Genomic DNA, 27,273 nt, shown 5'->3' with positions numbered 1-27,273 from the left:
AGAAAATGAAACAATATTCTGAGACTAGCATTATATTTCTTTAAACTACATCTGCTAACTGCCATCACCATGAACCTGGTAAAAGGAGAAAATGAGGCTGATTTTCAGAGCCTAAAATGTTTCCTATCAGGATGTTGATTTCAGTCCATCCATGAAGGCTTATCAAACCATTACAATATGCTTTGATGTAAGCAAGTAAAGTAATTTATAGACAAGGAAGCAAGTAACAGGTTTTAAAATGCATACGTATCTAACTGCAGATCTAATATAATTTTATGTATAATTATTCAGAGAGAATCAAATTTAATGTACCTTTTCCAGCTCCATCTTGCTTGAAATTTTCCCTGCATCATTACTGTATCTGAAAAACAAATTGACTCAGTTTATAATTTTATTAAAATGTAATTCAGAAAATCCTAATCAAAATAATATTCTTTACCCTGGAACTGGTTTTGTTTTCTCTTTTCTCTCACTTGTTTCATGTCCATTAACATTTTCTGCAAAACATTAAATAGAAAAAAATAATAATTTAAATGAAGGGTTATCAGTGTGTGTATGTGTGTGTGTGAAGATGGAAGCATTATTAGAAACTGAAAATAAACAAAATCACCTTGTACTGACATAACAGTCATCATAATAAAGTATTTTACAAACACCAATATCCTCCCAACACTTTTTTTCACTGCATCAGAGCAGTTTATCAGACCAGAAATAACCAAGGTAAAATGTGATGCTGTTTCCAAATAGAATATAAGAATTAAACGTTCCCAGTATTATGCAGGAAAGTCATTTCAGTATAAAAGAGTAACCTGGAGGTCTACTGATAAAGGCATGAAAGACAGAGAAAGTTCTAACAGACTGGCTGGAGGATAGAAAAGTCATACTTATTCTTTCCCTTTTGCTAGAGAATGTAAATTCAACCATTAATTGAAAGTAAAATATTTGGGTAAATGTAATTCCCTTGTATAAATACTGGAAAATAGAGAAAGAAGAAGGTTAAATTCCCATCATGCATGTATGGACAATTAGTTCAAAATATAACCCAGAATTCTTGAGCTTTTTCTATTGCCCAAATGACTAGACCCCACTGTGGCCAAATCAACATGTGATACCTACCATCTGTTTCCAGTCCATAGTTGGTTGATCCACTGATATAAGTCATCTGAGTAGCCTCAACCTCTGCTTCAGCACTGATGATCTGCTGGGCCACAGCCTCCATGATGGGCATCACCATGGCAGTAGTAGAGGTGTTGCTAAGCCACATAGATAAGAAGGCGGTACTGCTCATGAACCCCAAGGTCAGCCTGAAATGAGAAGGCCTTTATTATGAACTGTGCTCTCTAGCTTCACCAGCTCTGTATCACTTAACTGTAAAGGATGTTGTTTATGAGTTGTGAATTAATTTTTTCAAAACAGGTTAAGGTTAAGATTCCTCCCAGATGAGGAACTCTGAGGACAGCTATAGCCAGGTAGAAATCAAAATGGCACATGTAACGGCAGATTTCTTACGAGGTTTGTCTCCCTGAAAACCGTAAGAATCTTCTCTCTGAAACCAGAAAAATGATAAAACTTATAATCAAACTGCAAGTTGGTAGATGGTGTAACAGCTTATAATATTACACCAATATTTGAATGCCCTTTACAGATGACACATCTTCAAATACTAGTAAGATAAGGTGCAGTCAGCATTTGCATTTAAGATCCCTTATTCTTTCTTTTATGTTTGGGTCATATCTCTGATTATTAGTATATGTGCCAAGGAGGCACAAGGGCAAGGAGGGAGGTTAATATTTATAAATCTGCTTTTTACTTGTTAACTACTCTGGTTCAATATATGGTGGGTGGAGGAAATGGGTAAACTCACTAGCTAAAATGAGGTTTCAGAATTTTCTGTAGATTCAATTATTCATGCTCTCCTGAATCTGACATCCCTGCCTGTTGTCAAGACTGGATGTATTACATTGTCTCCTCTTACAAATAGAGTAATTCTTCTCCCTTAAAAAATAACATACCTAAGATTATAGGATTTTAAACCATGTCTATAAGCTTTCAAAATCACAATTGGGAAAAAAACATGATCTCTTGAGTAGGAGGTCCAAGAAAATCATTCAGAAGCACATCTTTCCATATAGCGCCATTTATGAAATTCTCTGAGTCTCTTTTGAAATAGATCTATAAGAAAATTCCACACTATAAATTCCAACTACAGATAAGGTGGATATTTTCTAAGTGTAAAAGAAAACTTTTAAGAAAACTGTTTAAACAAGAAGTGATTCTTAATAATAAAAAAAAAGAAACAATTTTAACTTCAGGCACTGGCAAAACAAGAAAACTTTCAGTACACAAAGGGTAGGAACTGATAAAACTTCTGCGTGGTAAAAATGCCTTAAATTGAAAAACCGCTTAGTGGTATAATGGACAGGACCCTTGCCTCACTGTGCAGTGCATGACCTCACCCCCTGGGGCCAGTGAGCAGGTGGCCAAGGAAAAGAGACACATTTCTATAGCACTTTAAGAGGCATGGAACACCATTTCATTGTAAGAGTGAAATACCCTTAATACATACATGTCGTAAAATTTTTAAGTAACATATTTTTAAAAATGTGTCTGATCTGAGTTATTGAATTTTTTTTTCTATTTAACAAAACAGTTTGCTCCATAAATGCTAAACACAGATGTGGTTATACCCTGGAACGAATTATGCAACATAGTTCAATACAATTTTCCTATGTTTTAAAGAAAGATGAGAAGGGAAGAACCACCTAAGGCTTTAAAGCATAATGCCATTAGGTAAATGATTATGACACTGGAATTTTTTTTTTTTTTTAGCTCCCATCTATGTTCTTAACAAGAGCTAGAATTAAAACCAAAACAGCCAATTAATTTAATGGAAAAAAGCATTTATTTTAGTGGGGAAAATCAGTCTAATGAGTGATTTCACATTCTATAAATGAACCTTCTTAATTGCTTCACTTTGGAACAGTTCATTTAAAAAGAGAAATGTTCACCTTAGAATTTTTCTGCACATATTTGTATTTTGTCAGCAATGTCTTTGGTTCTTAACATCCTCCCTGATGATCAAGGATACTCTTGAAAGAGTCTTGAATGTGTAATCAGCCAAATAAACAAGATGGCACTGAAATCTACTCTGATGTCTGTCAGTCTTGTCTGTTGAGGTTCAAGGCTTCTCTCAGCTTTGACTCCTACAGTGTATAAAAGGTGAACGAGTTGTGTCCACTTATTCCAACCTCCCTGTAATTAGACCTGCAGTGGGAAAGTTTTCTTTCTTTTCCTCCTCCAACTCAAGTACCTTTTTTTTTTTTTTTTTTTTGCGTTATGCAGGCCTCTCACTGTTGTGGCCTCTCCCGTTGCGGAGCACAGGCTCCGGACCCGCAGGGTCAGCAGCCATGGCTCACGGGCCCAGCCGCTCCGCGGCATGTGGGACCCTCCCGGACCGGGGCACGAACCCGTGTCCCCTGCATCGGCAGGCGGACTCTCAACCACTGCGCCACCAGGGAAGCCCCTCAAGTACCTTTTATATCACTTTCATATTTGCAGAGAAAAAAAAAGTCATGACTTACACTGCCATACAAATGATTGTCTGGATATGCATTACTTATCTGTTTATTTGCTCTGCACAAAAATGGTCTGTTTGGAATGTAAACCTGGAACGGTAAACACAGTACTTACCATGCTGGGTTCACACCCACCATCATCACCATTCTCAGAGCAATCCTTTTGTGCAGATTCCATTTTTCTATTGATGTTGCTAAACAGATGACTCCAATTAGCAGTAGGTGAAAATCTTTGAAATAAGCAGATGCCACCTGAAATTACAGTTAAACCCATTATTTACGTTGGTGGGGGGAAAACACTGCACCAGAAAGACATTGTTTCACTGCACTTAACTTTGACCTTCAACTACATGATCTTTCTATTTTGTTGAAAAAAATGTAGATGTGTTTGAATACAAATTTAAATAAGTTCCACATCCTTACCCAGAAACAGTAGTGCTATGAAAAAAGTATATAGAAAAGAAAAAAGGGTGCCCATATACTAAGTTTTTAAAGAGCTGAGCAACATCAGGCAGGTGCCTTCTATGCCTTAATTTCTCCATCTGTAAACTGGGGTTAATTAGTTTGTACTCCTATGGCAGAACGGCCATGACTATGATCTGGGAAAATCTCAAGTCAAGTTTTGGCGTGCCAATATCTTTATCACCACCATTATACCAAAACTGCAGTCACTCTTGTATCTTGAGTGGAGACTAGTAGAGTATACAGATACTTGGGCAACCACTTGCAGCAGGACTTACCAAAGAATGCTCTGAAAGGTACATAATATTTTTCTTTAAAAAAAAAAGTTTCTGGGCTTCCCTGGTGGCACAGTGGTTGGGAGTCCACCTGCCGATGCAGGGGACACAGGTTCGTGCCCCGGTCCGGGAAGATTCCCACATGCCGTGGAGCGGCTGGGCCCGAGAGCCATGGCCGCTGAGCCTGCGCGTCCGGAGCCTGTGCTCCGCAATGGGAGAGGCCACAACAGTGAGAGGCCCGCGTACCACACAAAAAAAAAAGTTTCTGTGGACAAATAAGTTTAAAAAACAGAGTTTTCTATGATTCTAGAATTTTCTTTCTTGTAGGCCTTCTCAAAACCTTTAAACACTAGTGTATACTATCACTCTCAAAGTGTGGGATACCCTATACTACATATTTTTCAAACTTATCTAATCATAGAAACCTTATTTAAAAATACCTCATGGTACTGATATTCAAGAGACCTGACTTTATGAAATGCTTGGCTTAAATTGAATCACAAGGCTGTGGTAAAATCTTCTCCCGCGGAAAGGGGAAGAAAACTGTATCATGGGTATTACGGATTAGTTAAAAAACAGAAGTCTCCACCCACGTTACAGGACAGATGAGCCTCGTGAAAGCAGTACTGGGCCCAGGCAGAAGATAGAAATCCAAAGGTGATAAATTGCATGGCCTGTCATCTTGAACATGACATCTTGCCTGAGAATGTTTCAGCTGTGGTTTAGGCAGTTGTGTGCTGGGTGGCTGAAAGCTGCATGGAGATAGATATTCTGGTTTCAATGCATTTCATGCTTTTAATGGGAAACTGAATCCATTTTCTTCAGATGGGTACCCTTAGATTGTATAAAGGTAAGAAACACCTCTCAGCATGAATAAACTCTCAGCAAGAACAAAATGGAAACCCATGTGAAAGTTAATTTGGCCTTATCTTCTGAAATGGCAGGTTTCTGGAAAAGAAGACAGGGAAGCTTTTTCTTCATTAGAAACAAAAATTGCTTTTCCAACACTGTGAGACCGAATTCTGTTGACTAGAAAAAGCTGATGCAGGACGTGAAAGAATTGGCCCTTTTCTTGGGAGGTAGGCACCGGGCATGGATGTCAGCCTGGGAAGATTGGACACACATTTCTTCTACTGACACACATGACTCAAGAAGCCACAGTCTGTGTTTTGTTTTTGTCCACCTGAAGGTGGACACACATGCAGAATTCTAGAGGCAAGAAACAGCTGGAAGTTTGGAGGACTTATGTGGAAGCCTTATCAACAGGATTATTGATCCTTTTAAATACAGCTTTCTCATTGGAAGTAGCAGCATGAAGTAGGGAATCTAATTATGTCAAACATTCGCAGGAGAACCTACCTTCTTGGAAGGCATGATCCCAAACATAGGGAGCATTAAGGCAGGCAGCAAAGCTGTTACCGACAGAGGCAAAGGTTCTGTCAGCCAAAACGTGGCAACGACAAACAGGATGTAGGCACATTCTGCTTCCTGGACAGAACAAAGGCAAAATGCCAGGTGAAATAATGAGGCTGGGAAATTATCATTCAAATCGCAATCACATTTGCTGGATAGAGTCGAGTCACAGAGAAAGTTATGAAGAAACTCTGAAGTCCCTGCCCCTTTGAGTTGGGCAGCAAAATGGTTATTTCTGAGGGGTTCCAAGAGTCAAAATTTAATACACATGAAAAACCAATGACATAAAAACATCCTTATTTGTTATGTTTCCTTCACATTTTCTTCAAAACAGACAACAGCATGCAGTCAGTTTTCTGTGTTCATGTCAGCGTATATAGTTGTTTGCCCTCACCTTCATTTGGCCTGTGAAATGTACTCCCTGCCTTTTCACTGCATTTCTTGGTTGGGTGGGAACCATGCACACTGACCTTCCTCTCCCTCTACTAAAAAGGGAAATCAACCTAGAAGAAAAGTATTGGTGTACTTTTTTACAGGGAAAGAAGGACAGTGCCCTGTTACATGCATGGATAAGACTGAATTTGCTCCTAAGTGACACAGACCTGGAGGTGAAGAGCCTCTGCTTTGCTTTTTAGAAAGACAGCTGAGCTCCTGGGAAGACACAGGGGGACTCAACAGGATGGAGACTCTTAATAGAATGTTTTGCTTTGCTAGGTATAAAACTGTGGGTTTCTATTTTAGGGCATTGTTAAGGAATGGTTGGAATTTGTCATTGTGTTTGGCTTATATAAATAATTTTGATATGAAATCACCCAGGATGTACTAAGTGATCAGTAAAGGTTAGCATCTCTTATAGGCTTTGTTTTGCTCTCACACTGCTTAATCTCTGCAAATTCTGGGCTGCGTTTGAAAAATTAACAAATTTACAAAAACTGCTGTCTGAGTTTAACGAGGTCTTTTATTTAAGGCTTTCCCAGGACAATAACATTTCTAGCTCTGCTGCCCTCTGATTCACCTACCTCAGGGTGAGTCCTCTGGGCCTGGTATTTACTCATCCAGAAATCCTGTACTTTCAGTGGGTTTCTAAGAAATTCTTAATAAGCCATGATTGTCTCATGTCTTTGTTGTGCTTTTTCAAGGAGAAAGACTAAAGGTGTTTTGATGTTGACAATATTACACAAAGTCTGCCTCTATAATCTTGACAGACAATAAAAAACAGTGAAACAAAGCTGAGCAAGGTGTTTTGATGTTGACAATATTACACAAAGTCTGCCTCTATAATCTTGACAAACAATAAAAAACAGTGAAACAAAGCTGAGCTTTGACTAAATCTTCCTGACTTGCTCTGGAGAGAATCTGTGAATATGAGCTTAATTTAAAATGCCAGTGTAGGGCTTCCCTGGTGGCGCAGTGGTTAAGAATCCGCCTGCTAATGCAGGGGACATGGGTTTGAGCCCTGGTCCGGGAAGATCCCACGTGCCACAGAGCAGCTAAGCCTATGTGCCACAACTACTGAGCCCGTGTGCTACAACTACTGAAGCCCATGCACCTAGAGCCTGTGCTCCGCAACAAAGAGTAGCCCCCACTCCCGGCAACTAGAGAGAGCCCGTGTGCAGCATCAAAGACCCAAGGCAGCCAAAAATATTAATTAATTAATTAAAAAATAAAATAAAATGCCAGTGTAGAGAATGACCAGGCCTGCTTTTTCGCTTAGTTAGAACACATGGATAACCCCAAAGCTCTTCATTATGACCCTATGTTTTCTATCATACTTACAAGAACCTAGATTTCAAAGACAAAATGGACCTTTTTATTATCTTGCTTTTTAATCACAACCAACCAGTCTCTTGGTCCTATCCATCCCCCTGTCATTTTACCTCTAAAACCTGACCTTCTGCTTCCTCCATTCTACTTCCTCCACTGCAGGCAAGGCTATTCCAGAATGAGGTGATCTTTCAAAAATCTGCTTCGTTTTCGTCATTCCCTTTCATAAGCCTGGATTAAGGGACTAGCTACCCTGACAAGTGTCTGGAGCACCAATCTATAAGGGACTGCAAAAACATCAGAAAAATAAATAGAATATGGTACCAGTGAATTCTGTTCACCACACATAACCCCTGCCATAGTGTTGAAATTTCATTTCCACATGGGTCTACTTCAGCTAGACACTCATAGTCTGCTCAGATGGGGCAACTTTGGGGACAAAATAAAAAGCAAAATTTCAAGTATTATTTGCTTGTGTAGATGACTTTCATGTTTTAACTGGCCCAGCCCTGATTTAAAATGATCAAGTCAGTGATTTTTCAGTTGTTTATTGAAAAGAATCCAAAATCCTCATCTTGCATTCAAGGCCACCTTCACTCTAACTTTAAGACTCACTCCAGGGCTTCCCTGGTGGCGCAGTGGTTAGGAATCCACCTACCAATGCAGGGGACACGGGTTCGAGCCCTGGTCCGGGAAGATCCCACATGCCGCAGAGCAACTAAGCCCGTGCGCCACAGCTACTGAGCCTGCGCTCTAGAGCCCGTGCTCCTCAACAAGAGAAGCCACTGCAATGAGAAGCCTGCGCGCCGCAACTAGAGAAAGCCCGCGCGCAGCAACGAAGACCCAACGCAGCCAAAACAAAAAAAAACTCACCCCAGTACTTCCTGAAATATTTCTAAAGAGTCTTATCTATATTCCTTCTTCATATTTGGGTTCTGATCCCTGCTTCTCATCACGCACCCTTCTAAACTCTAATCCATGACATTCAATCAGGCAGTCATACTAGTGAGCCCCCAGATACTCTTTTTTTTTTTTGCGGTACGCGGGCCTCTCACTGTTGTGGCCTCTCCCATTGTGGAGCACAGGCTCCGGACGCACAGGCTCAGCGGCCATAGCTCATGGGCCTAGCCGCTCCACAGCATGTGGGATCTTCCCGGACCAGGGCACGAACCCCTGTCCCCTGCATCGGCAGGCAGACTCTCAACCACTGTGCCACTAGGGAAGCCCCCAGATACTCTTATATGACGGCTTCTACCTGTGTGTGACCATACCTTGGCCTCTTGGACCCTCTGACCTAGTTTAACTATGTAGACAAAGCAGTTGCGAACTGATGGCCAAATCTAGCAAAAAATACAGTTTACTTGACTTACAATGGTATGTGTGTGTGTGTGCGTGTGCATTTGAGTCAAGATTTACAAACAAGCAGATTTCATATTAGATTTAAAATCCAGATTTTTGGCTTCTCTTGAAAAATGAAGGAATTTGGTAACATTGGAATCATCTTCTTCCAGATCAATAATTCTCCAGACTTGAGGACTCCGAAATTCCCCTTTAGAGACTGACTTGTGCTTTTCAGTTCTGCACAGTACCTCTGCACCATCTCACGCACTCTCTTACCTGCTTGGCCTTAAACAGCATTTGAGTAAAAATCTCTGGTAATAAAAATGCTGCCTACCTGCCTACCTGCTGTTCCTTGCAAATCACCAAGTGAGAATCAACACTTGGATCACTCATTTGGATTTCTCTGCCTACCAGCTGTGTGGTCCATGGACCAGCAGCATCAACATGATCTGGGAGCTTGTGAGCAATGCAAGCATCTCAAGCTCTTCCCCAGGCGTTCTGAATCAGGATCACCATTTTAAGGTTCCCCAGGTGATTCTTACATAGGTTACAGTTTGAGAAGCCCTGGGTTACTACCTCGTTCGAGGAAGTAACCTTTCGGACCTTCCCTTTTATCATCATCCCTGGGTCCAACTTGCAAACCAGAAACGTGCTTCCAGTAAGTGTCTTTTTGCTCAAGCTGAGTCCCTAGACTCATAATCTGTTGTGAAAACTTGGCCGTTCTTCAATGTGAGGTTCATACTTACATCTTGTCTATGGAGCTTCCCACAAACAGACACATACATTTCATATTTCTGCATATGTGTCCCAGGAGATTACAGCTGCATCTGGCTAAGGCACTATATCTGTTGTCCCTGATAGCTACATTCCCACAATGTGTAGGAAATGCCTCTTTTTTCCATATCTTAAGGAAGATCAAAGTCTAGAAAAGGAGGAAAACAGATGTATCCCCCTCTGAATGGGTAGGATGGCCACCTGTGTCAGTTTTCATGGCATAGTGCTGGTTTACACCTGTTGGGCAGGTATCCCTTTTGATTAGCAATCACTTTCGTTCTCAAAAGTGTCCCTCTTTGGCTGACAAATTATGCAGTCATCCTATTGATGGATCTATCCTAGGACTACCTCCTTCCTCAAATTCCTGTTTTCCATTATGTGATCTCTCTTGGTCAGGCTTGGAGTCTTGGACAGGAAAGTGTTCTTTCCTATTAGCACTTTAGGCCTTCAACAACACAAAGTTAATCCAGGCACAAAGTCAAGTATTTCAAGAATCTTATATTAAATATATATAGGATTATTTTTTTTAAAATCAAAGATCTGTGGATGTTTCTGTTAAGAAAAAGAAAGAAAAAAAAGAGAAAAACATTTCATTTGTTAGTTACATTATATTCAACAAAACTAAAATGAGGGTGAATGATTTTGGGTGAACAGGTTCTTCTGATGAAGAAGAAAGCTCAGGAGTTATCTCAGTGCTCACAACTCAAAAGTCATTCTGAATGTTTGAACCATTCTGAATGTTTGCAGAACCATCTCTGAGATCGAGGAAAAAATTGCTTCATTATATCACTGGAAATTCTTACAGTGACCCATTATTTCTAGCTCTACCATCTTTGCCTCTTTAATTTTTTTCTCTTCCCTCTCTTTCTCCACCTTGTTATCAAGCCCCCTACCCCTAAAACAGAAGGACACCACTGTAACCACCATTATACACCACAATCACCAGTACTACCACCACCAGCAAACACTTGATACAACAGTAAAAGACCAACTGTCAAGTAAATTAGACTGTGGGTGAATCATTTCCCCTCTCAGTCCCTCTCAAGTCTAGTGAAAATCGTGAGTACATCTGTTGTCTTTATTAAAATTAACCTTGCAACCATAACAAGTAAAAACTTGAATCAAATTCTGTTCCACAGATAGCAAAACGTTTTAGTATTATAAATTCTTGAACTGAGTGAGAGCAACACAAGTAACGTCTACTTTCATTTTGTTTATTGTGAAGGAAAATATAGGAAGGAAAAAAGATTCAAAATTATGAGTAAGACTGATCTTACAGAAATATTTTTTAAGTCATGATCTCTTCTCAAAATACTATATGAAACAAAGGGGGAAAAGTCCAGAGGACTTCCCCAAAAATAAAAACACCGACTTTCTGTTAAAAAAAAACCTGTATACCCTCTACCACTTCCAAAAGTTACACCGAGAAGTTCAGCAAACCACATCCACCAGGCAGAGGCAGCTATGCAGAATACAGATATTGTAAATTCCATTCGATAGTGTGAGGTGTAATGTCACTTGGCTGTGTTTTCCTGGTCTGTGTGTGTACGCTGTGCCTTTCTGGCTCACTTAGGGCCATCTCCACCTTTCCTATTAAAAGAAGATTCTCTCAAACTACCAGAGAGATTACGCGCAGACGATTACCAACCAATATGGGCCAGAAATTCCCGTTCCTGATTGACATATACACACTACTACATATAAAATAGATAACTAATAAGGACCTCCTACTGTATAGCACAGGGAACTCTACTCAGTACTCCCTAATGACCTATATGGGAAAAGAATCTAAAAAAGAGTGGATATATGTGTGTGTATAACTGATTCACCTTGCTGTACAGCAGAAACCAACACAACATTGTAATCAATTATACTCTAATAAAAATTTAAAAAAAGAGATTCCTGATCCTTGATATTTTTGAAAAAATGAAGCATAAGAAGCCTTCTAGCAGTATATGTTTTAAAAGCGTTTTTTAAATTATGAAATATTAAGAACATATGGAAAATTATATAATAAACACATTCGTACACATATTTTTAAATGCTGATATTTTGCCACATTTGCTTGAATTTTAAAAAAATAAATAAAACATTCAAGATTTATATACACCACTCCACTTCCTTCTCCTCTGAAATCCTGAAAGTCAACCACTATCTAGAATGTGTATCCTTTCTATCCATGCTTTTGTGATTTTACTACATGTAGCCATTAATGCATTAATAAACATCATGTGGTTTTGAGATTAAATAAGATTTTCTGTATATGTGATTTTTCAACTTGCTTTTTCACTCAATGTTTTATCTATTTCAAGTGCATTCATGTTGATACATGAAGGCCTATTGTTAATTTGTTTTAAATGGATAGAGCATTTCTTTTTATAGATACATTAGAATTCATATGTCCGTTTTTCTACTGATGGCTGTTTACGGGCTATGAACATCTTTGTACTTAGTTCCAAAGTGAATATAGGAAAGAGATTTTCTAAGCTAGTGTATAAAAGTAGTTATCGAAGTTTCTGAGTGGAAAGTATGCAAGATGGTTGTATCAGTTTATACAGTATTAGCACCAACAATGTGAGAAAGTTCCGTTTCACCAACCATTGGCATACTGGACTAATTTATTTATTTGACAATCTGATAGTATGGAAAGTTCTTCTTAATTTGCATTTGCTTGAATACCACTGAAGTATTTTTTTCATGGTTATTGAACATAATTGTTTCTCTCCTGAAAATTACCTTATTTATAGTCTCTTTCCATCTTTCTGTTCAGTTGTTTATTTCTTTTTATCATGAATTTGTGGAGTTATTTTTAGATTCTTAATAATATTTCTTTATAAGTATATATTTGCAAATATTTGTCTTACTCTCTGACTCATCTATGAAATTGGTTTTATTCTATTTCTGGTTGATAAGAGGATTTTAATTTTAATGCAGTTATTTTAAAATCCTTTCTGTTATATTCTGTGCTTTTACTACCTTGTATGAGAAATTCTTTCTATATTCTATTATATTCCCATAATTTTTCTAAAACTTAAAAAGGCTGTTTTCAAGTGTAGGGCCTAAATTTATTTGTAGAAGAATCTGATGCCTTTTTTCTAAATGTATACCCTAAATGCCCTGGCTTTTTTTATTAGATGGTCCATCTTTGGTCCATCTAATTTGTGTTGCTATATTATTTCCTGTGCCAAATCGCTACAAATGCAGGCACATGTGTTTATGGACTCCTTGTTTTGTCCCTCAATCACCTACTCCCCCCACCGCCTTTCAAACATCAACTCTTGCAGAATTACTAAGGTCTTTTAACTACTATAGATTTTCAATAAGTTTTACAATCTGTACCTCAAGTCCCTTATCTTACATTTTTCTCAAACTTGCCTTGATAGTTTTAGGCTTTTACATTTTGAATTTTAGATTTTTATTGAAATTACGCAGAATTTATAAAACAAGAAATGGCCTTAAAATATTCCCATCTATGAACACTTTCATTCATTTAGGTATTCATTAAATTCCTTCTATAATATTTTGAAGTTTTCCCCATAAGGGTCATGTAAATCTGTACTAGACATCTTCATTATTGTTGAAAAAAATGAGAAATTAATCTAATTATCATCCTTTTGTATAATTTTTTTTTCTCTTTACTGTTTGGTAGCTTTAAAATTTTCTCCTTATCTTCGGTGGTTTGAAGTTTCATTTATGATGTGTCTAAACATGGACTAATATTTAATTAAATTATTTTGTACTTAGAAATGCATATACTGTCTGAGGATTCATATCTTTTTTAATTCTGAAAATTTTAACTATTATTACTTTGAATATAATCTCTCTTCTAGTCCCTCTTTTTTCAGGAATACCTTTTACATGTATGTTGGAAATTCCGAATTCATCCTTCAAATTATTCTTTCATGTAAAGCATATTTATTTATTATTCTGTCTGATTTTTAGGTGAATTTCTAGTATTCTTTCTTATCAGTTCACTGATTATGTCCTCAAGTGTACTCAGTTTAAAGTTTACAGTTTATTATATCTTGAGTTTTTAAAATTTGATTTTTAAAAGAATTTCAGAGACTTTATTTTTCATTTCCAAGATTTCTAACTAGTCTTTTTTTTTATATTCACCTGCTCTTGGTTTATATTTCTTTTTTAAAAAATGAGGATTAATAGATACACAAAAAACTGCACATATATATTGTATACAGTTTGCTGAGTTTTGGATATATGCATATACCTGTGTAACTATCACCACGATCAGGATAACAAACATATCCATCACGTCCAAAAGTGTCCTCAGGCCCCATTCTGGGTTTTGTTTGTTGTGTGTGTGTGTGTGTGTGTGTGTGTGTGTGTTAAAAATACTTAACATGAGATCTACCCTCTTAAAAATTTTAAGTGCACAATACAATATTGTTAACTATGGTTACTGTGCTGTGCAGATTTCTAGAACCTACTCATCTTGCATAACTGAAACTTTCACCTGTGGAACAACTCCCCGTTTCTCCCTCCACCCAACTTTTGGCAACCACCATTCTACTCTCTACTTTTATGAATGTGACTATTTTAGATACTTCATAAAAGTGGAATCATGCAGTATTTTTTCTTCTATCACTGGCTTATTTCTCAGCATAATGTCCTCCATGTTGTCACAGATGACATGATTTCATCCGTGTTGTCTTAGATGACATGATTTCCTTCTTTTTCTTTAAGGCCGAATAATATTCTGCTGTCTACAGATAACACATTTTTCTTTATTGATTCATTCATTGATGGACATTTAGGTTGTTTCCATATTATGGCTATTGTGAATAATGCTGCAGTGAACATGGGAGTACAAATACTTCTTCAAGATCCTGATTTCAATTCTTTTGGCTATATACCTATAAGTGAGACTGCTGCATCATACATATGGTAGTTCCATTTTTAATTTTTTGAGAAACCTCCATACTGTTTTCCATAGTGACTGCATCATTTCATATTCCCACCAACAGTATACCATGGTACCAATTTCTCCACATCGTCACCAACACATCTTTTTTTAAAAAAATTAAAACCATCCTAATAGGTGTGAGGTGATAACTCACTGTGGCTTTGATTTGCATTTCCCTGATGATTAGTGATATTGAGTACCTTTTCATATGTCTGTTGGTCATTTGTATATCATCTTTGGAGAAATGTCCATTCAAATCCTTTGCCTATTGTGTATTTTTGGTACCCTGGTCAAAGATCAGTTGACTACATATGCATGGGTTTATTTCTGATTTCTCTATTCTGTTTCATTGGTCTATATGTCTGTCTTTATGCCAGTAAGATACTGTTTAATCACTGTAGTCTTGTAATGTATTTTGAAGTCAGGAAGTGTGATGCCTCAAGCTTCATTCTCTTTGCTCAGATACCTTTGGTTATTCAAGGTCTTTGTGGTTCCATATGAATTTTAAGATTGTTTTATCTATTTCTGTAAAAAATGTCATAGGAATTTTGATGGGGATAGCACTGAATTTGTAGATTGCTTTGGGTAGGTGGACATTTTAGCAATATTAAGTCTTCCAATCCATGAACATGAGATGTCTTTCTATTTATGTGGGTTTCCTTTAATTTCTTTCATCAATGTTTTAAAGTTTTATAGTTTTCAGAAGGTGAAACTCCTGGTTAAGTTTATTCCTAAGTATTTTATTCTTTTAGATGCTATTGTAAATGGGATTTTTAAAAAATTTTCTTTTCTCATAGTTGTTAGTGTATAGAAAACAACTGATTTTTTGCATTGATTTTGTCTCCTTCAACTTTACTGAATTTGTTTATTAGTTATAACAGTTTTTTGTAGAGTATTTACAGTTTTCTACACATAAGATCATTTTACTTCTCCCTTTCCAATTTAATGCCTTTTATTTCTTTTTCTTGCCTAATTGCTCTGGTTAGGACTTCTAATACTGTATTAAATAGAAGTGGTGAGAGTGGGCATCCTTGTCTTATTTCTAATCCTAGAGGAAAAGCTTTCAGTTTTTCACCATTGAGTATGATGTTATGTACTCAGGGCTTGTCATATACATCCTTTATTATGTTGAGGTTCATTCCTTCTATGCTTAATTTGTTGAGAGTTTTTCATCATAAAAGGATGTTGAATTTTGTCAGTGATTTGTCTGCATCTATTGAGATGATTATGTGATTTTTAAAAATCCTTCATTCTGTTAATGTGATACATCACATTAACTGTTTTGTGTATATTGAATCATCCTTATATCCCAGGGATAAATCCCACTTGCTCATGTTGTATGATCCTTTTAATGTGCTAATGAGTTTGGTTGGCTAGTACTTTGTAGAGGAGCCTGTGATTTCCTTTCATTGTATTGTCTCTTTGCCTGACTTTGGTATGAGGATAATGTTGGCCTCATAAAATCAGTTTGGAAGTGTTCGCTCCTCTTCAATTTTCTGGAACAGTTTTAAAAGGATTGGCATTAATTCTTTTAAAATATATTTGGTAGAATTTACCAGTGAAGCCCTGGTCCTGGCCTGTCTTTGTTGGGAAGTTTTTGATTACTGATTCAAGCACCTCACACTCATTATTGGTCTGTTCAGGTTTTCTGTTTCCTTATGATTCAGTCTTCATAGGTTGTATGTTTCTAGGAACTTATCCACTTTTAGGTTATTTAATATGTTGGTGTGTAATTGCATATTGTAATACAATAATGTATATTTCTATTTTAAAAATAATTTGACATCTATTGTGGATTTTCCCCCTTTCCTCATCTATTGATTTCCCTGTTATTTTCATTTTATTTGGAGTGTTTTCATCTCTGTGTTGATTTCATTGTCAGACTTTCTTGGTTGTCTTATTGCATTTTGAAATTTTATTTCCAGATTTACCCTGTATGGTAGTTGTTTTGTTTTTGTGTTTTTTCTTTCTGTACTCATTATTTACCATCTAGAAGTTTTACAGTTGCCTCCAGCCAGTCCTTAGCTCGTAGTACAGAGTGTGCCTTATTTTGTCAGCCTGAGGTCCTGTCCTCCCAGGACAATGCAAATCCTGTCATCTAGCTGGATCAGGAAGCTTGGATCAGCTCTGCCTGGGAGGCTGGGCAGAATCTGCTTCCTCTGAATGCCACCACAGAGAGTGGTCAGTCTAGCTTTTTTTTGGGCCTGTCATAGTTGCCAAGAAAACCACTCTCCAGCCCTTAGTTTGTGGCACTGAAATTAACCCTGACCCTAGAATGATGTGGGAGCACTTCAGACCACAGGTTCTCACATCTGCTCTGCTTGCGTGCTTTTCTGACCCATTCTGGTCTACAGAGTTGTTTATTAGCTTTGTGTTTATGGTGGAGAAAGGGATGAGGGGGGTCTTAATTGTACAACCTTCATCTAGACTGGTAATCACAGGCTTTAAAGATAGGAAATCTTATTTAAAAGGTGAAGATATTTGCCAAATAAATAGGCAAATCTGTTTTTCTGACTTATGACTAAGTAAGAGGAGGGGAAAATAAGATTTATGAATGGCTGCAACGTGCCAGATATAATACTTGTTTTATGCAGACCTTACCAAAATTCTATAAAGTAGGTATGGTAATTCCATGTTGAACTTAGGATCAATAAGCACATTGCTAGTATGTAGTAGAGTTCAATCCAAGTATATCCATGAGAGCACATCTCATTTCATTTACTGCCTTATTCCCAGCACTTAAACCAATGCTTGGCATATAATAAGTGCCCAGTAATATTTATTAAATGAATGAAGCTTTTTTCCCTCGGTGTCTTTCCTACAGCTGTTTCTATTCATATATCTTGATCCCTATATAAAACAATCACTCTACTAGGCATAAATTCTTTAGCCTAGGAATCTCTTTTCTTTGCCTTGTTCTCCTTTCTGTTTTCTCTCCTACTTGCCTGGCACTGGATGTTTTGGCGCTCATCCCGGTGGGTGAATTGTCTCTATAGTTCTCCTGAGGTTCTCACCTCTCTTGCTAATAAGCTGAAATTGGAACTAAAACTTTTACTTGCATAGGTCACTTCCCAGTAGCTGCCACTCTCCCACTTTCCCATTTCACAATATTAGTCATATGTTGTCTTAACCACCCCAAGTAAGTACAGCCAGGAACTTGCTACCGAGGCAGAAAAGGCAAATGACCCTATGACTAGGCAATATGGATAATGACTCCCCCCCACTGAAGTTCTGAGCGTCAAATCATCTTGGGAAATGTGGCTGATTATATTTAAAAATCACCTTGGTTTTCTTTCAGATTATTGTTCCGGGTGGAATTGAAATATAAATTAGGCTTTAAAATATAGTTTTTTCACCTCTTCTCCCCCTTTTTAATGACACACTGACTGATATTATGGAATAATTTCACTGATGAATTAGTACATATGTAGGTACCATCTCTCAGCACAGCTTGAGAAAAGCAGGACCAATCACAGGCCTCACTCACTGCAATTGATTTTCAAAAAAGAATGCAAAGCAATTAAGACAGGAGGAAAAGAATGCATTCTAAATCTGTGTGCTACAAGAAAAACACTATTATTATTTGACAGAACCCATAAAGGGCTTTGCATGGTTCATGACACACCTACCCCTACTGCTGCAGGAAATTATCAAGACTCAATCCATATTAACTGCAAAGCTTAAAGTGACTCCATCTTGGAAGATGTAAGAAGCTCAACTACAAAGTCAAGGAAAAATAATTAGCATTTCTAGTTAGTTTTCAGCCCAAAATGGGTAGCAGGGAAAGGCAATTGGTGGCTCCACTATGTCAGTTACAAGGGAATTTTTAACTCCTTTTCATCTAACTTCTAAAAGCAATTAGCAATGGAGACATGCTATATTCACACCCCATGCACACAGTGGAACTGGACATAGCCATAGAGATCATCTTGTTCTCCAGTGCACCAGGGTGTGATAAAAATTCAGGCCATGGATTAACTGCTTCCGCCTCATGATGAGTCTGTTAAATGTGCAGCATCCTGGACTTCACATCTATAAGTACCTCAGGTGAATCTGGGGCAGCCAATCCACAAATAACATTGAAAACTCTTTTAAGTCTTGTTCATTTTACAGATGAGGACATGGGCCAGAGGGTAGCATGACAGAATCACTTGGGGAGTTTTTCAGAATATGCTAGATAAGTTGGGACAGCCTAGGTTATACTGTGGCAAAACCCCCTAAATCTCAGCAGCTTAAAACAACCAAAGTTTATTTCCTGCTCACATTATTTGGTCATCAGGGGTCGTGGTTGCTCTGTAATCCAGGCAGTGGGAGACCTCATCTCAACATGTGTTTTGTAATTACAAATGCAGGAACAATGGTGCACGATGTTGTAAAAATCTGATATAAATGCCATTAAGGAAGCAATAGCATCAATGGGCTTGGGAGCCAGACAGCTTGTCTTTAAATCCTCCCATTCCCCTTAGAGGCTGTGTGACTTTGGGCAAATTGCTTAATCTCTTTGAGTGTCTGTTTGCTCATCTGTAAAATGGGGATAATATTGACTATTCTAATGGTTGTTAGGAGGCTGACAGTAGACTTTCACATATACTATTGTTACCAACCAAGGCATAAGTATGTATCATGAAAGGAAAAGAAGAGCTTCATGGAAGAGACACACTCCTGTTACACCTACATTCTTGTTCTGTCCCTTAGTCGCTCTCTATACTCTATCTGAAGTTCTTTCCTTTCATCGTCTCCTTTCTCCTGTATCTTATCCCTCCTACAAGATCTAGCTATGTACCATATCCTTCTGCTGCGAGAGGTCCTTAATCCATCCGTTCAGCACAGTTATCAACTATCTAACTGTGTGACAGGCACTGTGCTTGGGCCGGAGGAAACAAGTTAAACAACATGTTCTGTGTTCTTGAGGTATCTGCAGTTTAGAGGGGGAGGCAAAGATAAAGGCAAAATGGAATACATACTACGATGGAGGCCGATGTCTCCACGACTGTGCAATGAGAGCATGGAAGATGATTCTGTTTGTATCACAGCCCAAGCCGCCTTTCCCAAGAAGGACAGGGCGAGAGGAGTGGGCGTTCCAGGAGGAGGATGCAGCATGTGCAGAGAAAGAGAGGGAAGAACAATCATGGGTCTCCTAGGGCGGCAGACAGTGAAATATCGCTGCCATGGGAAATGTGAATGCAGTGCGGGAGACAGGTACTGGGGGCTTTGGGGAGGGCGATTAGGAGGAATAAATGGCAAAATCCCAAAGATCCATCAGTATATACATGTTTGGTTTAGATATTTTCCCCCTGTCAGCAAAAGGGAGCCATGGAAGATGTCTGACCAGTGGTACAATAGGACGAGGTTGACATTTTAAAAATAGTCCTCTAGCAGGAGACTCTGGGGGAAAGAGTGTGAAAATGGTCTATGAAAGAGAGAGGAAAAGACAGGCTTGAGGAGAGCAGTGCCAGCAGGAACGGAGATGAAGACACAGATGGGAAGCGGGTGGATTCAGGAGGTAAAGCAACATAGACTGAGTGATGAGGGCTTAGGAATATCTGAGGGATCTGACATGACACACAGATTTCAGACCTGGAAACGGGGTAGCAGATTCTCCGAGACAGGTAAAATAGAAGGAGCAGCAGGTTGTGGGCAAGTGGGATGTGTGTGGCTGGGGGAATGGAGGGGCTGAAGAACAATGAATCCCTAGAGATATATTCACCTTTTAATTACACGTCTATAACACAAATCATTTGTTTCCATCATGTGGCATGGGTTTATATACAACCTTATTTTGTGATGAATGTTGGCCATGGTATATATTGACTTTTCAGCAATTGTGCAAGCTACTTGAAAGCAGAAACATTAAACTGCGTAATGTGCCACTGTTCACTGAGCACAATACTTTGGGCCTAGCAAGTTCTCATCAAATATTCATGAAATAAATATATATCACATTTGGATTTTCTGGTTTTGTTCATCTCCTACCACATTAATTAGCATGATTCCATGCCTTCTTTTTCTTGCCCTCCATCATTCTGACGCTCTTTTGTATCTAAAACGTTCACTTTCTTGGAGTTTATAGCATCTCCCCCCTTTATCTTAAATCTCTACAACAGTTTAGACCAACATTAAAAACAATATCAACTGTTTCATTACTTGATTTGCCCCTTTAAAAGTTCCGTATGTTTTCTCAGAATTCTGCCCTCCCTCTTCTCTCACCTGTGGTCTTTTTAAATTTTCTCCCACTCATTTTCCTTTCCTTTGTCAGACTTCTCAACCTACCACTTTCCCCCTTCCATCAGAGCCTTTATCACTTTAAGGTTTACATTTCTTTACAAGAGCTACCTTTCTCCCACCTGTTTAGTTTTTCTAGATGGAGCACCATAAGACTCTCATTATGTATCATTTCTTTTACTTATTATAATTTCTATCATAACTTAGAAATTTACGGTGCATCAGATGCATAGATTGTGAAGGAAACAGAAGCAGGTGGCCCTCCCAGCTGTGTTTCCTCCATCCCTAACCTGGGCCGGTCCAGCACCCTAAGGCTCTCTGCTCGGCTGACCCTTCCCCCCTCCTCTCTTCAAGTTTCTCCTGGTGTAAAATATTTTCCAGAGAAATCCTGAAGTATCTGACAGAAACCTGAAATCTGGTCTCGGATTTACAACCAGTCAACTAGGGAATGCTGCTCAGTATCTGTGTGGCTGTTTTCCTGTCTCCTTAACTGAAAAAAGAAAAAAAGGGGGTCCATAATGAAGGGGTAAATTAGATGGAGTGACACACCTTGGAAGGATGCTCTCTACAGACAGAAAATATTATTGTTCAGTTTTCTCCTATTAAAACTCCTCAAACAAACTTGGCCTTCTTTTTATCATTTTGTTCCATCAAAAGAAATACAAAGAAAAGCCAAGAAACCAGAAAAATAAGTAAAGAAATAGTATGGAGTTCTGAGAAGTAATATTAACAAACTGCTAGAAATAGTCATAAAAGAACAAAGTTGCACTGTGAATATCACTGGGACTACGGCACGTAGCCTAGGCCAATTTTAACAAGTTTTTATCTGGGAATATTTAAGATATTCCCTCTCCAAAAAGAAAAATTCAGTGCAATTATTAATTTTACTCAAATATTTACATAAATATCAATTACACTACAGGCTTGTTTTACTGACCACTAACTACTAATTGGGAAAGGACTAGGACTACCCTTATACTTATGTGATGATTAAAAAGACAGTATTTTTGATGTTTCAGTGTAAAGCAATAAGGAAATACAATTCCTTTAGTAAAGTGACATTTACACCAATGTGTTAGGAATATACTTATTACCCTCGGAAGCTATAAAGACACAGATACTCAGTTGTGGTTGAGATCACTGGCTCTAAAGTCAGACAGATGTTGATTGGAAACATCTGTATAGCCACATTTTGGTAAGCTATTTGCATGTTTCTATCTCCATTTCTGATCTGCAAAATTTGACCAGTTACAATACCTAATTCATAAGGATTCAATTTGAGCTTCTGTTTGACTTATGCTCATAGGCTTCTGGGGTGATATCGGTACATATTTTCTTTCGCTATAAAATATTATTTCCATGAAAACACTGAAATACACAGTTCCAAGGTCTCTTCCAACTAGAAGATTTTAAGATGCCCACTAAATGCCATGACTCATGGTAAACATTTGGGCACAGGTGTGAAGGGAAGGGGCACCATATCCTGACAAGCTGATAATACAAGCTTGTATAGCTGGGACTCTGGGACATTCAGCAAATGACACACATGAGACCGCTACTCCAGTTCTCACAGGTCCGCCCCAGTGGTTAGAATCACTGCAATTTTCTACCTTTTAAAGACATTGAGTTGCATGAGGTCAATTGAGGAAATGGCAAAGATGCACCTCTTCTCTGGTCTGACCTGTCTAAAGCATTATTGTAAAGAGTTATGCCTGAGTTGTTCAGAAATGATTATCAAGCCACACTTTATGTGACTCTTCAAAATAGAGGATAAATCTTCAAAAGTACAAAATATAGAAAAGAGTAAAACAAAACCACTGTTAAATCATGAATTCTGAGTTCTGACAGAACCTGAGTTCAAATCCAGTTTCAATAGCATCTATTTGGCCTTTGTTGGGTCACATGTCTGCAAAGCGAAGCCCTTCCCCTCCCTTTTGAACATTACATTGCAAAGCCACTTAGGGGCTCTCATAATTGACGCTACATTTTTGAATTAAGGTAAAATTAAGGTAAGCGTTAAGGCTGGTCTATAGAAACAACTAATAATCAGAAGGAAAATGAAAAAAAATCAGCCAATAACTTATTGTTTGTTGGTTCTACATCATGTAGATTCACTGTGCTTTTATAAAGCAAAATTGACTTTGTTTTGCTTGACTATTATTGTGGGTTTGGAAGCAAGCATAGGGTTCTCCGGTTTGGTAACATGAAAGTTACAATAAATTGATTTGCATTCATGTCAAAGTAAGCCTCTACCTAACTTTTAAACACTCCAAAGGCCCACATACTCTGAAACAAAGTTTTGCTCTCCTTGTATGCAGCAGTTAAAAATAATATTCTTTGGGTTTGATTAGCGGTTGATTGAATGGTTAAGTATGCATTTAGAGTAAACAAAAAAAATGAAATCATGTTACTGTACTAGAAAAAAATCCTCCCATTAACATTAATTGAGTTTTAACAAATGAGTTGATTAGAGGGAAAGGAAAGAGGAACACAGTTTGTCAAATGCAATTTGTTGCCAGGTTTCCCCACAGACCTAATGTGCACTTTCTGATTAATGACTCATGCATGGAGAATGTTGCTTTTTATTAATTTAATTGTTCTTCCTTTTCAAGGAGCTTATATTCACTTCCTCTGAAAATTATGGAAGATACTCAAAGTGTCATATGTGTATATGTCAAAGGAGCAGCACAGATGATATGCACTCATGGCCAAAGTTTGTCTTGACTAGTTTAACTTATTTTCTCTGCCATAAGTAAGGACTTATACTGAGAGTAACCCAGAAATATTAAAATAGAGCAGGGGTCCAGGTATGAATCAGGATGTACTCATGGTAGGAGTCAGCCAGGTCTGGGGGACAGGTAGGACCAGGGGAGTTGGAAAAAGAAGCCCGTCATGCGTACTAGATGGAGTGACGAGTCTTCGAAGCAGGTGGGGGTGGGCATTCAGATGAAATCCCTATGTCTGTGATTCACATTTGTCATCTCGTGGCTGCCAGAGACTCACAGAAGAGTCCTCAGAACTAGCTGGGGTGGGAGGGGCAGGGGGAACAGGGGAGGATTAGTCACAAAGAATTTGCAAAACAAAGCCAACCAAACCAAAGACCATGGAGTGTGCCTGCTGTTTTCACTAGACATTCTCTAAAACTTTGGGGGTTCAGAACAATATTTGACGAAAAGTGGGAGAGAGTTCTTCCCCCGCTCCTCGAGGCACTGTGAGACCTCCGTTGCACCTCCTCCTGAAGGAAACACCCCGCAGCTGTGGGTGGCAGAGGCCAGATCCCTTGCCGGCTCTGCAGGTAGAGGAGGCCTTGACAGAGTCAAAAAAGACTTTTCAGTAGCTGATACGACTTTCCTTCAGACAGTGGCAGACTTCTGAGGGAGGGTGGAGTATTATAATTACTGCAATTCTATTTTTACCCAGACTAGTATAACCTTGGTTAATGCTTGTGAGAGAAGAACATCAGAAAGGTTCTCTTCTACTCAGAGAAAAGGCATCATGGGGTGGCGGGAACTGCACAGCTGTGGGATCAACAGATTTGGGGAGATTCTCACTAGCCCACTTACTGTGTGCCAGCCACAGCTCCAAGTAAGTGCTTGATGAGTGCTTATTTATTTAATCCTCATAACAAGCCTGTTACTCTCTCACTCTTACATATGAGACAGTGGAAGCACAGAGAGGTTAATTAATTTGTCCAGGTCACACAGCCTCTAAGTGGAAACCTGGGACCTAAAGCAGAGAGCCTGACTCTGGTGACTGTCCTCTTACCACCAAGAGACACTCATTGTGCCTGGCGTTGAGAAGGTGCTCACTAAGTGTTTGCTGATACAGTCATTTTCCCAAGGTATTAAAAATGCATTGTGTTTATTATTCTGGACTTAATAGACTGACCACACTTAAAAGGAAACAGAAAAATCCCTACAAGCACAGCAAAATGATAAAAAATCTCAAATGCTCAGAACATATACAATTATTTATTAGACTTCTCTGATTAACCAAGGAAAATTACTTCATGCTTTCAATGAAGCATAAGGAAACTAGATTTCCAGAAGGTTCCGTGGCCCACACCAAGCCATGGAAAGTAAATTAGTTTGCGCTAGACCCTCCCTAGGACTCCCAAATTTTCTTCTAGCTCTTTCCCCCAGTGTCACATTGCTGCCTAGTCTCAGGGGAAAGGATTGAGTTAACCCAGGATGCTCTCTGGAGATTGATAACTAGAATGACAGGATCTCAAGGGTTGTGATTCTTTTGTCCTTCCTTTCATCTGGTTGCCAGGCAGAGAACAATTCTGACTGAATATACTATTTAATTATTGCAGTTAATCATACCGAGGATCAACAACATTAATCATTAAAAAGGAGAAAAAATGGACAAAACACAATGTGTAACCATCCTGATTTCAAGCCCAAGGTGTCATCACCCATTCAGCTCTGAGCCAGACAATTACATAGCAACAATAAAGGACAATTAGATAAACCAGAAAACCCACCAGCCCATTCTCCGGGTTCGCTTACCTTGTTGCGGAGGATGAGTGGCAGTGGCAATAAAATCAACAGAGTGAAAACTACAAGGAGAAACCGGCGATAAACTAAAATATAACTGAAGAATTTCATTGTCCCGAACTGGTGCCTTCAATAGTGTTCTCCTCCAAAAAAAGGCAGACGTTAAATAGCCAACCTGGATTAATATTTCTCTAGCCCATCATCTTCATTTACTGCCCCAGACTCACCAACAAGTTAAAATTAAATCTCGATTTTTATTGTTTTACTGTCACAATTCACATGGAGAGATAAGCTCAAGAGTGTTTGCAAGAAATCAAAGACCATTTTCTGTTATGTTTTTGAAGGGCAAAACTGTCCTGATTTAGTCTGTGCACATTAACTGGAGTGTGAACTGGCCAAGTCTAGGAGAAGGCAAACCATGAGGCTGGCTGAGTCTGCCCACGATGAGGCCCCTCCTTACCTTTTGAGGTTCCCTGAATTGAAGGCTCCACACTTGCGTGGTGCCTTGAGCAGGTCTTTACTGGGTGCCTCCAGTACCCTTTTCAGTGAAGCTCATTTTCAGTTTGTGAATCGAAATAGCAACCCCAGTAGTAGGAATTCCAGTGTGAAAAGGCAAGTTTTTGCTACAGATGGGTTCTTCTGGGGCTTCTCAGATAAGGTATTGAGGCAGCCGAATGCACTGCCTTTGTGGAGTTTGGCTCAGAGGAGAGCTCCTGACCGCTCCATTTAGGACTTCTCTGTTCTCATTCAAAAGATAAATACCGCTGCTTCTGAGAGTGAATGGTATTTTTCTCCCCAGTACCACACTCAGTTGCACAATAATTTCTTCACTGTTCGAAAGCAAAGTTCCGTGTTTCTTGGACTCTATGACCTCTTTGGATAGGAAACCAAAAGTTACCATAAAGTCTTCCATAAGCCCTCACCTGTAAGACTTTTTCAGAACTGAGTTGATACTATTGTGCTGATACTGACTATATTGACTATATAATTATCAGGGAATTTGTACAGAGATAATTTGTACAGAGATATGGGCATTCAAGAGGAGTGTGTGTGTGTAAACGGGAACTGTTCTGACAGTGACATGGAGGATCTGTTTTGAAACACCTCAGGGCTAGGGACTCACTGGTTAGTTTCTCATTGTGTCATAAATTAATCATACAACAAACCTCAACTAAACAACTACTATGCACCTGGCTCTAGGTATAAACAAAACACATTTCCTTCTATAATCTATAGTCAATTTCTCTTGCCACAAATAACCTTAGTTTTAAATAATCTGTGGTTAGCATTTAGACCTTATTTCTATGCCCCATTAATATAACTCTGCCTTCTTTTCCCTTCAAGAAAGATAATTCTTTCACCAACACTCACCTCACTGTATTGTTAATGCAGATGAGAAAACATTTTTTCGCCTCTAAAAGTCTGAATTTCTAAAGATATATCATATATAGTGATTCAGGAAAATCAGTAAGCAGAAAAAAAGTCTCCAAACCAGAAAGGCACATTACATCTTGAATTTCTCAGGTAAAAAAAAGGAGGGTAATTATAAATAATAGTAGTAAATAGTGAGCAGTAATAAATGAGCAGTAATAATAGTGTTAAAAAACACATTAAAGGAGGAGAGTTATTTAAAGCAGTTTTGATACTTTTTTTTCTATATAACACTCAGTACAGTTCATTGCATGCTATTTTTATATATATTTTTTGAAGAAACCATGTCTGTTCTCAGATTTCCTTCAGCCACCTGGTGAGACCATTTGAGCCTCATTTTCTCATCTTAGAAGATCTTACTCTGTGAGATGATACCAAAAATGAAAAGGTATTTGTATGATATTTAATGGAAATGAAGGCCTATGCATGCAGGGAACAGACAGACAAAGGCTAAAGGTAAAACAATTGACATTTTGTCAGGGCCTCCTTTCAGTGCGCTGTTTTCTCTATTCTGGCTCCCATTTCTCACCAGACCGAGTCTTGCAGGTCCCTCCTATTATGGCCTGAGGTTCTAGCCAGCTCCATCTTCTGTGGCT

The 27,273-nt window shown here is 38.5% G+C and overlaps 1 protein-coding gene across 1 annotated transcript in view; it reads right to left on the bottom strand.

Moving 5' to 3' along the window:
* The window catches only part of SLC13A1 (solute carrier family 13 member 1), a 78,802-nt gene extending 52,080 nt beyond the window's left edge, over positions 1 to 26,722 (bottom strand). Inside the window, exons 1-6 of the mRNA XM_022582164.2 lie at positions 25,259 to 26,722; positions 5,672 to 5,800; positions 3,691 to 3,827; positions 1,117 to 1,304; positions 440 to 497; positions 313 to 361 (exon numbers count right to left, since the gene is read on the bottom strand). Of these exons, the coding sequence (XP_022437872.1) occupies positions 313 to 361; positions 440 to 497; positions 1,117 to 1,304; positions 3,691 to 3,827; positions 5,672 to 5,800; positions 25,259 to 25,357 (660 nt within the window). The 5' untranslated portion in view covers positions 25,358 to 26,722. The remainder of the gene's footprint in view (positions 1 to 312; positions 362 to 439; positions 498 to 1,116; positions 1,305 to 3,690; positions 3,828 to 5,671; positions 5,801 to 25,258) is intronic.
* Positions 26,723 to 27,273: the final 551 nt, after the last annotated feature.

The sequence above is a fragment of the Delphinapterus leucas genome, chromosome 9 (assembly GCF_059928025.1).
Source record: "Delphinapterus leucas isolate spDelLeu-1000000601 "Yukka" chromosome 9, BTC_Dleu_Yukka2, whole genome shotgun sequence".
Taxonomy (NCBI): domain Eukaryota; kingdom Metazoa; phylum Chordata; class Mammalia; order Artiodactyla; family Monodontidae; genus Delphinapterus; species Delphinapterus leucas.
This window is presented reverse-complemented; position numbering and strand designations above follow the sequence as displayed.